This window comes from Nicotiana tomentosiformis, chromosome 7, assembly GCF_000390325.3.
Source record: "Nicotiana tomentosiformis chromosome 7, ASM39032v3, whole genome shotgun sequence".
In the NCBI taxonomy this organism is placed as follows: Eukaryota; Viridiplantae; Streptophyta; class Magnoliopsida; order Solanales; family Solanaceae; genus Nicotiana; species Nicotiana tomentosiformis.
This window is the reverse complement of record NC_090818.1, coordinates 111,211,369-111,225,321: the sequence shown is the minus strand read 5'-3', so window position 1 is coordinate 111,225,321 and position 13,953 is coordinate 111,211,369. Positions and strand designations below refer to the sequence as shown.

At 34.2% G+C, this 13,953-nt stretch overlaps 1 protein-coding gene and 1 non-coding gene across 3 annotated transcripts; both read left to right on the top strand.

The window, feature by feature from the left end:
- The first annotated feature begins 4,288 nt into the window (after positions 1-4,288).
- Positions 4,289-9,577, top strand: LOC104085491 (uncharacterized). 2 transcript variants are annotated; one of them, XM_009589534.3, is made up of 5 exons: positions 4,289-4,444; positions 5,642-5,853; positions 6,640-6,725; positions 6,867-8,322; positions 8,446-9,577. In XM_009589534.3, the coding sequence occupies exons 2-5, from the start codon at positions 5,697-5,699 to the stop codon at positions 9,012-9,014; spliced, it is 2,268 nt and encodes a 755-aa protein (XP_009587829.1). In that variant the 5' UTR covers positions 4,289-4,444; positions 5,642-5,696; the 3' UTR covers positions 9,015-9,577. The 2 variants fall into 2 exon arrangements, with proteins under 2 accessions (XP_009587829.1, XP_009587830.1); XM_009589535.3 differs by having other exon boundaries at positions 4,292-4,556.
- A 451-nt stretch (positions 9,578-10,028) lies between these two features.
- Positions 10,029-10,101, top strand: TRNAK-CUU (transfer RNA lysine (anticodon CUU)). The gene has a single exon. It is a non-coding gene; the product is annotated as a tRNA-Lys (tRNA).
- The last annotated feature ends 3,852 nt before the right edge of the window (positions 10,102-13,953 follow it).

Here is a 13,953-nt window from a genome sequence, read left to right as displayed (position 1 = left end):
GGTTTTTGCCGTGCGAGTGTTATTTGGTTGCATGAGGTTTCTGCCGTGCTATTATTAATATTGATATTTGCACATGTGACGTGACAAGGCGGGCTATATATATGTGGGTTGCGCATGTGGCGAGACAAGGTGGGAACATTATTATACACGTGTGGCGAGACAAGGCGGGTATTCACTTTACTATTGCATATGTGGCGAGCAAGGTGAGCTATGTGAGGGATTGATTTATGGTGACTTATGATGGCCTGGGGGCATTCTTGTTGTTGATGTTTGTGTAGTGGTACACTTGCCTGTGTGAACTTTATTTTGTGGAAAGTTATGAGAAAACATTCTACGTGTTGTCCATTTCTTTTCCTGTACTTACTAGCGGGCATGAACTATATTAGGACACTTGCACAAGCATACACGTAGTTGAGTACTCTTATCGATTAAGAAGTTTTCTTGATATTGTTGAGTATAGATGCACACCCTTGTTTACTTGCCTTCTATGTGAGAATGTCTCTATTTGGCACGTGAGTCGTCAGTGCGGTTATAAAGTGTAATTAGGGCACAGGATGCCAAGTGTTAGGGTTCAAGTATTGGGACCCGTGAGTTGTGAATAGTATGAGGTTCGGTACCTCGTGGAGTTTATTGACTAAAACCTGGTGTGAAAGCGGTCGTTTTGTTGAGTTGTTACTTGTCCTTTCTTTATCTGTGATTATCGGATTTAGGTTGTGTTCCCGTTTATTCTTCTATAATATTATTATGGTGTTCCGCTGATAGTTGTTATTTTTTTTTCTTCCTTATTGTAATTACCGTATTATTTGCCGCTTCGCGTAATCTTTATGTAGATATCATACTTTGCTACTCCTATACCTACACTTGTTCAGGTTATTTAGTCCAGTAGATGTCTTGATTGTTCCTCGTCACTACTCCACTGAGGTTAGTCTTGATACTTGCTGGGTACTGTTGTGGTATACTCACACTATACTTCTGCACATTTTGTGCAGATCCAGGTATTTTTCAAGTCAGTTGATCATTAGCTAGTTGTGCGGATTGTTGCTGTGGAGACTCAAGGTAAACCTGCTGCTGCGTTCGCAGGCTTCGGAGTTACCTTCTGATTTGTATTCACACTGTTTACTTTATTTCAAACAGTTGTATTTACAAAATTGTAACAAACTCTGTAGAGCTTATGACTTGTACTACCGGTTTTGGGAATTGTAAATTTTTTAGAGATTTCTATTTCAAAAATTGTTAGATATTATTTAATTATTGTTGTTATTCAGTAAATGTTAGGTTTACCTAGTCCCTAAGACTAGGTGCCATCACGATACCCAACAGAGGAAAAATTGGGTCGTGACAGATAATTAAGACAAGCCTGATCGTCTTCAACAATAGCTGCATACTCCTCCAACATAGTTGATTCATTCTTTCTTCCGAACAAAATAGACTCTATAACAAGAATTTTCATAAGCTTCACAGCATCTTCATAACTCTCGCATACGTGTTTGAAATTCACATCATCCTTTTTAATTTTATTTTGTATCATATAATCTTAAATGTCCTTCAAGGTCACACCCTTAGACTTCCCAAAATAACACTTCAGAATCTTGCTCTCTCGTTTAATTAATTTTTTAATATTATGTGGTGTGATCCTCAAACTGCACATAATGGAAAGTCTTCAAGGTTGAACGACACATCACAGCCAAAAATCTTGAAACTAATGGAATCTCGATCATTGGTGAATACACGAGAAAGAATCAAATAATGAACCAACTTCATGCTGCAATGGAAATTCTTCATAGCCATAATATACCGAAATGTACCATTCTTCAGCTTCTCCTGTTGTGCAGCAGTCAAGATAGTTCCAATTAAACCCTTCAAATCATGGTTCCCCTTCCAGTAAGCACGACAATTAAACCAATCTTGAAACTAATAATATCTCTCCCCTGGTTTTGTAGGTACAGAAACAGGGACTGGAGGAGCTTTACGTATTCTAGGTGCTTTAGAATCTTTAGGTGCTTTGGATTTTCCAGATGCTATCTGTTCAAAAAAATTACATGTGGGAAAAATAATTTGAGAATATTTTCAAAAAAATCATTAAAAACGTCAACACAATTTGGCTTAAAATATATTTTAAAGCCCTCTAACTTCAGAGAAATACAGAATAAAACTTCAGCTTTAAGAATGATGAAGTTCAGCAATTATAGAACAAAAACTTCAGCCGAAACATGTTGTAGTTACAAATAACTTCAGAACATTATCAAAAAAATCTTTAAAAACTTCAGCACAATTTGGCTTAAGTTAACCTTTAAGAACTTTAGCACAATTTGGCTTAAGTTATATTTTAAAAGCCCTCTAACTTCACAAAAATACAGAACAAAACTTCAGCTCTAATAATGCTGAAGTTTAGAAAATACAAAACAAAATTTCAGCTCTAATAATGCTTCAGTAATTACATAACAAAAACTTCAGCCAAAACATGATGTAGTTACAAATAACTTCAGAAGATTATCAAAAAAAACCTTTAAAAACTTAGCACAATTTGGCTTAAGTTATATTTTAAAAGCCCTCTAACTTCACAGAAATACAGAACAAAACTTCAGCTCTAATAATGCTGAAGTTCAGAAAATACAGAACAAAAACTTCAGTTTTAAGAATGCTGAAGTTCAGCGATTACAGAATAAAAATTTCAGCCAAAACATGTTGTAGTTACAAATAACTTCAGAACATTATCAAAAAAACCTTTAAAAACTTAGCACAATTTGGCTTAAGTTATATTTTAAAAGCCCTCTAACTTCACAGAAATACAGAACAAAACTTCAGCTCTAATAATGCCGAAGTTCAGAAAATACAGAATAAAAACTTCAGCTCTAAGAATGCTGAAGTTCGGCAATTACAGAATAAAAACATCAGCCAAAACATGTTGTAGTTTTTTACAAATACAAAACACAAAATTCAACTCCAATAATGCTGAAGTTCATCAAAAATAAAACAAAAACTGCAGACAAAACATGCTTTACTTATACAAAACACAAAACAAAATTTCAACTTCATACTTTAATAGCATCATCTATTTAAGTCTCAAAATTTTTAAAAATTTCAACGTCTCCAAAAATCACTGAAGAATATATAGAATTTTCATCAAAAATACAAACACAGTTTCAAAAAACTTAAAAACACTAATCGTAAAAGTAAAACCTACAAAACGAATGCACTAATCAAAGTAAACCCTAGGAAACTATTTTAGCACAAATAAAAAAAATAAAAAAAAAAAGAAAACGATTCAACTAAGATTACTCTCAACAAAAAACTCAGAAATTAAAAACTAATCCTAAATTGAAACCCCATACAACGTTAATGAAATGTCCAAAAGCAACCATTAAAATTGTACCTGTGATTATACTTAATGTTGTTGGGGAAGAAACAGTTGCAAAATCAAGAAGAATGCAATGCAGAAAACCTTTTGATTTCAGAGAAGAAGAAATCAAAACCGCGAAGAAGGAGAGAGAGACAGAGACAAGAGACAATATGTCGTATACTTGGAGAGAAAGTAGTCTTTTAATAAAGAAGGGCAAAATAGTCTTTCTAAAATGCTTTTAACAAAAAAAGGGTATGGATGCAAACGGAAAAACAAAGCGGGTACAAGTTAAAAAGGGGCGACCAAATAGGGCGCCCCATGCAATTTTTACGATAAAATTGGCCATCTCGTGAGACGCGAAGGAAGAAGTTATGGGTTAAAAAAATCTGAGTTAATTATATGTGTTGTTTGAATTTATTTTTATAGTAATATTGTATTTGAAAATTTTCTCCTATCGGTATTCGCATTATATGTATGAAAATTTCTATATGGCAGAATTTTTCCTTTATTGACATATCTAAATACAATCAACATTAATTATTTTTAAAAACTCATACTTTTTAAATTTTATTTTTTTAACTATAATACATTATTTAATTATATTCTTTTAATTGTATGCTCGTTGATATATGTACACACACAAAGAGCATTGTGAAATATCATTTGCGTTTTTAAATTAAAAAATTATATTTATCGAGATAAAGTACACGCGCAACGCACTTATCCTTATACCAACTACTTTAAAAAGAACAAAGGAAAAACTTAGAACAAAGTTGAAAAAGAAAAGAAGCATTGAAGCTATATATATAGGTCTAGCAAAACAATAAATAAGAAATGCTCACTTTAAAAGATATATATATATATATATATATATATATATATATATATATATATATATATAAAGAGAGAGACTTGAGAAAGAGACGGAAAAACGGTTGGCAGATAAATGGCGCCAAAAGTACAGAAAAAAAAATTCATTTATCTCCCAATGCTGTTCCATCCATTTCTTCTTCCTCCTTCACTTTCTCTTTTTTTTCGTCTGCAAATTTCAACCTTTTTACCATGTCTGTGATGTTCCATTTTCCCTCTACATAAAATACTAAGGTATTATGACGATATTGTGCTAACCTTAGTATTGGAATTTCCTAAAGTACATTAACTATAATTAATGTTACAATTAGAATTCTCTTTGACACGAATCCAGAATCTAAAATTCGTAAGTACACCATTTAATTAATATTTTTACATGCTTCTAAAATTTTAAACCCCTTTTCTGTTTTTATCTTTATTGCATGGATTTTGGTTTAATCATCTGGTATCCGAAATCCACCAGCTCGACTAATCTTGATTCGTGTTGCGTAAGATCAATTAAGAAAAAAGTGCTTCCTTATAAGAATTTCCCCATTCCCGGGATCAAATGGGAGGTCTTCAGTAAAGATACCATTTTGATGCATTTTTTTTTTAGATGCCCATACGATGAAATTTAGAGTTGAAACGCATTTTACAGATATTACTATATGATAATTGCATGGGAGTTTCATGAAATGGGAAAAGTTTGATGCCATAATACCCTAAATATGAATTGGGAAATTTTAAGTTATAATTCATATTATAAATCTTACTCTATGTATTTTTATGGTATGGGGGTTTCATGTAAAGGAAAGTGTGTTAATGAATCTCATGCGATTATACCCTTGAACGCATATCTTTGATTTTAACGAAGGCAATTCACTATTTCCTGCTATTTATTTTTTTAATTTCCTTTTGCCACTTCTCTTTTTCTTTCTAAGCTTTTACATTGATATATCATGAACTCATATTTGAGATGAGGAATTTTTTTTCACAATTAAGATCTATTTTGAATTGTTATTTAGTTTCATTTCTTAGAATGGAACCTTTGAACAATGGTAAAGTTTGTCTCTGTGTGAACGGATTCGAGCGTTGGAAGTAGCCACTAATACTTGCATTAGGAAAGACTATCTACATCACACCCTTGGAGCAGTGGCGAAGCCAGAAATTTTTCCAAAGGTGTTCAAACTTGAAAGAAGTGCAAAACAATTCTCCGATAAAGGGTGTTCAATATATGTTATATACCTCTAAAGCCTAATATTTTACTTATATACACAATATAATTTTTCGGCCCTTGATAGGTTGTAGCTTCGCCCCTGCCTTGGAGTGCGGCCCTTCTCCGGACCCCGCGTAAATGCGGAATGCTTTGTGCATATTACTGCCTTTTTATCTTTTCTTTTGGTTGATCTATTGGTTTTGGCTAAATTGGCTTCTTAATTACATATGGTGCAGGAATTGGAAGCAGGAAGATTTTAATCTGATTAAGTAGTAAACAAGATTTTACTATATGGGAAAGAGGTTGCAACATCAAGATCCTAGTATTAGTCCGGAAAATCCTAAGGGATGCATGTGGGGAATACTTCACAATTTGAATCACAACCGATGGCAACAAGTCAGGAAACACCTCCCACACAAAAGGCAAGGCTGTGGACAGCAGATTGCTGGTAAGAAAGAAATAAAGAAATCGAAAACAAATTAATCTTTCACAAGAGAGTTTCCAACTGCTACATTATGTTAATTAAGCTCTTAAGCATTTCACATTATATGCTCAGTTTGTTGTCTTTATTACTAAAGCTTTTCAACTAAAAGGACAGTTGGCTTGAATAACTATTAGGGGTCGTTTGGTTTGATGTATAGCAAGAAATAATCATGGTACAAAGTACAATTAAGAAAATAAAAAGGAGCACATTCATAGAGGCTGCTCTCCACGAATATGTTCGTGTTCCTTGCGCAATGAGGTTCTTAGTGGTAAAGACGGGTGAAGATCTTGCTTCCAAGTTTGAATATTATATTGAAACATATTTCAGTGAAGATAACGATTACTCAATATCATATTTAAAAAAAAATCGTACTAATAGTTATACCAATTTTGGTATCAACATAGAATAACTAATTCATGTATAACTTATACATGGATAAAACATCAAAAGAACAAATTGTCATTTTTTTGTAGAAGCCTATGAAAATGAAGCATCCAAGGGTATAATTGTAAACTCACTGTTTACACCACACTCCTTAGGGTGCAGCCCTTCCACTTGCGTGAATGCGGGATGCCCTGTGCACCGCGCTGCCCTTTATTTCAATAATATCTTACATATCCAATTTTTGTGCAATGAACCAAACACCCAACAAGAAATATTCTCTGCATTCCTAATCCTGCATTATAATCCATGTATAACTTGTTTCCGAACCATACGAAGTTCCTGCATTAACTATTTTCTCTTTTGTAGTGGTTGAAGATGTAGGGGATAATGCAACAACTGCTGATTCTCGTGGTATGCAAGAAAGAGTAGAAGGCAAATTGGAGAATTCCTCTGTAAGTTTACAAGATAATATGAGTGAACTTGTTAAGAGCTTTTGTATTTTTTCTGCTATTGTCTTCTTTTCTAACAACTTCTTGCTACATTATGTACATATTTGTGCACTAACTACTATATCATCAACCATAACATTTCAGATTGTAGTGAAAACTATAGAACCAGCTCAAGTGTCCAAAAGTTCAATGTTATCTCGGATAAGATCTTTGATTACTGAAGAGACAACTAAGAAAAAGGGTAGGCATCGCAGAAGTTCATCGTGTCCTATACAGCTCGAACGAACTAATTCTATTCATCATCTAGATCTTGCTGATCTAAAATCTTCTCATGAAATTCCCTTAATTGACAATACTTTGGAGAAGGAGAGTTATTCTGTTGCCAGTCTATTAGATCCTCCGCCTAAAAGGACACGCGAGCTTGCTGTCAACACTTGTGAGCCTATTGAATCAGAAAACATGAGAAATGACTCATCTTCACTGCAGCTACATAGTACTCAGGTATCCAAATCAAGGTTTGACTTTATCAAGTCGGTTTCATTTCCTTCACGTGGGTCGCGGGGAAGAAGAACTGTCAGGTCAAGGAATCATAAGAACAAGCTGGAATGTGACTATTATGGGAAAGGGGAAAATGAGTCCGGTTTTGCAGAACAGTTGAATAGCCATTCAGTGACATCAACGGATTTGAGTAGCGACGATGATGATGTTGGAAAACATGTGATGACAAGACTTGAATCATTTAACAACGTCTCTCCATGTTCACCTCGCGCAGAAAAGAAACATCACGAGAGTAAACTCATCCTCAATCGTTTTAAGAATCTACGGAGAAAAATAAGGCACGCACTTGAGGAGAGTAGAAAGGACAGGCGAATTATCATGGATGCTGTCCTTCATAAGGTTCCACACGGTGTTGGATCATCCAAAAAGGGAAACAATATAGTTGAGGAGAAAACTACAGACGTACATGTGAAATACTTCCGGGGAAGTACTTGCAGTTCTCCGTTTAGCAAGAGTGAAATGAAATACTTTAGGAGAACATCATCTGTCAATGAATCATTGGACAGATATAATCAATTACTTGACGCCTGCTTCTATAGGGAAGGAAAACAGTACGGTTTTGATAGGTCGAGCTTTAGAGCATCTCGATCACCTTCACCAGTGAGAAGTAGTAGCCCCATAGGCAGTCTAGAGAGGATTCTTTCTATGCCTGATCTCAGGTATTACCCTTCTTTCAAACTTGAGGACTCTCCTGAACCCGGTTACTCATCATATAAACTAGCTAGAGCTGCATCGAGCAACAACTTAAGTGTCGCAACTACCAAGTCCAACGAACACAAATCCCTCAATATCCCTTTAGGTTCAGAAAACCAAATTGAAGAAGGTTACTGTTCGGACTCCAAGAGTACAATTTTTCTTGATGTCAGCGAGACGTTTGATGATTTTGGTGGCTTAAAGACAGACGAGAACTCTTCCTCGGTTGAAAATATTATTGGAGTCACTTCATCTCTTAATTCAAAATTAGATAAATCAATTCCTCTTCCTCTTCCTGATATTATTTTTCAGAATGCTACTAGCCCAGCTAGGCTCTTGACATCTAAAGGTATCATTTCCGCAACAATCTCTACATTCTTCTCTATATTTTCCATTTTTTTAAGCCATCAATGTATAGTTTACACTGCTTTGGCTAACAAACAGGATAATATTTACTACTAATATTCTACAGGTGCAGAAGAGGATACAGTGAATACCGATAAAAAAGGAATTTCAGCTAGTGAACTAAACAGAATTCATTTGCAAATTCAGGTTGATAAGAGATATAAACCTGAATTCAATTATGTAAAAGATGTACTAGAACTATCTGGCTTCAGTGGAAATGATCAGTTTCTAGGGAAATGGCATTCTGCTGACCATCCAGTGAATCCTTCAGTATTTGAGGAATTGGAAATTTGTGCTGATATCTCATGTGATCAACTGCTTTTGTTTGATTTAGTGAATGAGGTCTTGTTACAAATTTATGAGAGATCATGTTCCTACTGGCCAAAGTCGTTAACATGTCGTTCTTTTATCCATACAATGCCTGTTGGTTACCATGTTCTTGGGGAGGTTTGGACTGATATAAACTCGTGTCTCGAATCTGAACTGAAGATTGATCAACCAATCGATGATGCTGTGAGTCGCGATCTAGCAAAAGATGAAACTTGGATGAACCTTCAGTTTGATGCTGTGTGTGTTGGACTGGAGCTCGAGGATCTCATATTAGATGATCTTATAAAAGAGCTGATTTTCATTTGACACATCGGACATTGCTTGGTCAACTTAATGCTCTAGAATTATAGCCCATTATTTTTGGCTGTGGTGCGGGAAAGGAGAGGTGAGATCTACTCATTGATTTTATATTAGATGAGCAGTCAGACTATGATCGTTCTGAGACATGGCTACATGGGCACTGTGAGTGACACACTATACTTGAGAATGATTTGTTCTGCAGTCAGTAAACTCTTTCTTTTTTGCTCGCAGCCTATTCTAAGGATCACATGTTTTTCTATACGAAAGGAATCTTGAGCACATATTTGTTCACAAAATTCTGAGACTCTACAGATTTTGGTAGATTAGGCAGTAAAGCTTGGGGATGTAGAATATTGTTGGGACTTTTTGTACTATAACAATAACGACGACAACAACAACAACAACATACCCATTATTTTTTTGTACTATAAGAAGCTGAATAAGCCTCTCCTAAGAAAGCCAGCAGGGTTAAAAATTTTCCCCTTCTAAAGAATTGACACATGTACTGTATGGCCTAATTTTCCATTATTGTTGGATCTGCACTAATGTTTTTTACATGTTTGTGAGGATATCAGTTTCATAACTTCTGAATTCAAATGCTACCTACGAATTTGTTGTTATAATATATAACAAAAACATACTGGATTTAAGTGTCGAGAGTATCTACTATGAGAGGCTTTAAAATCCATTTAAAACAAAAGTTGAAAACTTGAGATATGGAGAGGCAAGGTAACCAACTACATACTAACTCTAAATTTCAGATCACTCATGTAAGGAAAAGAGGTTAAATGATTACTATATGTTACTAGGAAAATTTGAACCTATTCCAAGAACGTTCTGCCTCGGGTTTGCGAGCCCAATTGTATTTTTGGGCTCTATTACATAATAAACAGAGGAGAAGGGGAACCAATTGGTTAGTTATCTAAACTTTCAACTTGAAATATTGAATGGTGGTTTTATCATCACTGAGTTGTAAGTGGAAGCAAACATATAATGTATTCTAAGAAGTTCACCAACAAGGCCCGTCTAGCTCAGTTGGTAGAGCGCAAGGCTCTTAACCTTGTGGTCGTGGGTTCGAGCCCCACGGTGGGCGCTTTTATTATTGTAAATCCAAGAATACTTTTTCTCCACTATATCTCTAGTTCTATATTTTTTGTACATAATTTTAGTCGAAGAAGGTAAATCTGTACCTGCTACATTCAGTATAGGTTCCTACTTATCATCTTGCTTCACTATTTAAAGAAAAACAAAACCCCCTTTATCTCTAGTTCATATTTTTTTCTTCTCCACAATATTTTAGTTTAATTTCTTCCCCTTTCTAATCAATGGACTAATAGTCACCTATCTTGCTTCCTGTCATGTGCTATGGGCCATATGACACCTAGTAAACTAGAATTGACAAAGAAGAAGGTATATTGCATATATAATTACCTTTTTTTTTCTTGGCTTTCATTTCCTCATAATGTAGCTCAAATTCACCCTCCCTTTATAAGGAAAAACCCATTGTTATCTCTCTTTATTCTATCTTTTTTTCAATCTAAAATACAAGGAAATACACAATCTCACGTCTATATTCTTCTCACTAGCGAAAGCAGGGTTTTCACCAAGAGAATTCAAAAAATAAAAAAGTAAACACGCGAAAAAGCTAAGAAGATTCAATATCTAATATATAATACATAAAAAAAAATTAAACATTTTATATAGTTAATATTCGGCGAAGGAGGTTCGGCTAGCTCCGCCCACCTAACCCCACCCATCATTCTCCTCTCTCCACCCCTCCCAAAGGCCAAACTACCTTTTGCCTAAAAGAATGGTAGCAACATAGCTTCTTTCTACTTTTCCTCCTCCAATTACTACTTCTAGCTGAGCCCTGACCAAAATGAAGTACCCTAAAAGCTTAAAGTCTTCAAATATCTATCATTTATTGGTAAATCCAATATTAAGACGTTATGGATTCTAAATTGAGATAATTTATTTTGAAATTTGTATCAAACTTTATTTATACTTGTTCTTTATACACTCATAAACCAACGTCAAAAATTTTCGCAGTTACTCTTTTTTAAGAAATGAGGAGAAATGATATTGTGACTTGAAAAGTTACTCGTGTTATGAATTCCACAAACTAATGAAGTACACTTTCACTTAATCACATGAATCAGCAGTACTAATAACTTGGTACTAAACTAAAATTTTGGTACTACCTTGAAAACATGTGAAGATGGTACCAAGAAAGTACAAACAAACAATAATTCATAGGGTTAATATAAATTGACGAAATGATTGAAGAAAAGGCAAAAGGAGAAAGAAGATTTAACTTATGTAGGCCATGTTTAAGAGATTCGACATCCATAACCGACGGAGGAAGTGCATTCTTACCCCCACACCATGATTGTCGATAAAAATATTGTGGGCTAAAACGGTCTTAAAATATTCGAAACATGTTGTGATATTGTCCGCTTTGAGTCAAACTCGCATCATTTTTCCCAAAAGATAAGAGATCCATACAACTCATATGTAGACTTCCAATTTGTTCAGATACCAATGTGAGAAAAAATTAAACTAAAAGCCACAACCTTTTCCGTTTGGTTATACTTTAGCTATTTGGTATTTGAAATTCACTAATGGATTAATTTAAATCTTATAAGTAGAAAAATTAAGAGGATAAAATACTTCCTATCAAATGATTTGTTATTTCGAAATAACAAACTCTAGTCTAGTTCGAGCTATATTTAAATCGCATAAGTAGAAAAATTAAGAGGGTAAAATACTTCCTATTAAAGGACCTTTTATTTCCAAAGCTCAAACTCTAGTTCGAGTATATATAATTATATATAATTAAAGATGGAATTTCAACTATCTCACTATGCCTCAATAATTTTCCATCTGATTTGATGTCAGAGGCGGAGTCAAGATTTGAAACTTATGGGTTTAGGATTAAAGTTCTTGTAAGTTATTGAGTTTTAACTTAATAATTTATGCATATTCAATGAATTATTTTAAGACAAATATAAAATTTGGACAAAAGCTACGGATTCAACCGAACACAATTGAATGTCAGACTCCGCCCGTGTTTGATGTTGCATATAAAGAAAAAGGTCACTTGCCAAAGACTCAAAAGTTGAGAAGTAGGACCCTTGCACAAATATCTTCCCATGTGGTGACAAATAAAGAAATCTCTTATCTTCCTCTACTTCTTTTTTTATTTTTCCTTCTTTTTCCATGTTTTAATTTGATGCAAGGGCAGATGAAAAGCTCCGGAGTGAGTGCATATACAACTCAACCATATATATAGTTTAAATTTTTGAAAAACATATTTTATCTAAATTTGCACCTATAATCACACAAATAAAAGACTTTATAATCATGAATTAGTCTGTATATGGTATAGAATACAAATTAGTGATTTGAGATTGGTGGCTGGCTAGATGGATCAAGAATTTGAACTTTATGGGTTCGACTTTAGAATTCTATCATATTCCGTTTAATTTACTGGATTCGAAATCTATTATTTATACTTATTTAATAAATTTTTCAACACATATATAGAGTTTAAGCCAAAATTACTGAGTTCAAATGAAACTGTAAAGGCATTTTTTTTATGCTTTGCCGAATCTATTCAGATTTTTAAGAGAATTGTTTTCTTCTAAAGGGGCAAATCTTTCTGTGGACCTTAGTAAAAGAGTGGTCTCTTGTTCATTCATGCTTTTGAATGATAGATGTTTGCTTCTATGCTACTTGCGTAGGGAATATTGAGCTCTTTCTGGCCACTAAAATTATTCTAGCTTTGGGACAACACTTTAAATCTACAAAGGAAAAAAAGTTCAAAGTTGACTTCTTATCTCTGAATTATGAAATTTTTATAGACATAAAGAAATTAAAATATGATAGTGGCTGAAAAAAATATAATAATGTTATAAATATAACTCAAAGTAACAATATAGAATAAGAAAAAAAACAAGCTAAGAGATATAGAGAGAAATAGATGAGAGATTTTTATTTCTTCTCCAATTGTGTGTATTTTTCTATCTATTACAAGCCCTTTATATAGGCATGAAAAGTGAAGAAAAATATTTCATTGAATATGTCATTAAGCATAGAAATATGTCGTTGAATATGTCATTAAGCATTTGAGAAGATCATGGAGGAAGAGTAGACATCCACCATAATTTAATTTTTCTTATAACACTCCCTCTTGAATGTCCATAGATAATGTGTCTCGTTAAAACCTTATTAGGAAAAAAAACTTATGGGAAAAAAATCCTAGTGAAGGAAAAAGAGTACACATATTTAAAAATATGGCTTTTGGTTGCCTCGTTAAAAGCCTTGCAAGGAAAATCCAGTGGGACAAAAACTTGTAAGGGGAAAAGAGTACAACACGTATTAACTCCCCCTGATGAGAGCATCCATTCATATCATTGAGCCTTCGCATCCCAATCTTGTACACTAGTTTCTTGAAGGTTGACGTCGGTAGAGATTTGGTGAACAAATCAGCCATATTATCACTTGAACGGATCTGTTGCACATTGATATCACCATTCTTTTGAAGATCATATGTGAAAAATAACTCCGGTGAAATTTGCTTTGTCATATCCCCTTTTATGAATCCTCCCTTTAATTGGGCTATGCATGCTGCATTGTCTTCATACAAAATTGTGGGTAGTTTATCACACTTCAAACCACATTTGCCTCGAATAAGTTGTATTATAGACCTCAACCATACACATTCTCGACGTGCTCCATGAATAGCAATTATCTCAACATGATTAGATGACGTAGCCACGATTTATTGCTTAGTCGATCGCCAAGATATGGCAGTGCCTCCATATGTAAACACATAGCCAGTTTGAGATCGAGCCTTGTGTGGGTCAGATAAATACCAAGTATCGGCATAACCAACAAGATCGGGACTGCAATCATTGCCATAAAATAGTCTCATATCGGTAGT

Coding starts and splice junctions, on each gene's coding strand:
- LOC104085491 (XM_009589534.3), top strand. CDS start 5,697: ATGGGAAAGAGGTTGCAACATCAAGATCCTAGTATTAGTCCGGAAAAT. Junction 5,854..6,639: donor CTGTGGACAGCAGATTGCTG/GTAAGAAAGAAA, acceptor TCTCTTTTGTAG/TGGTTGAAGATGTAGGGGAT. Junction 6,726..6,866: donor GCAAATTGGAGAATTCCTCT/GTAAGTTTACAA, acceptor ATAACATTTCAG/ATTGTAGTGAAAACTATAGA.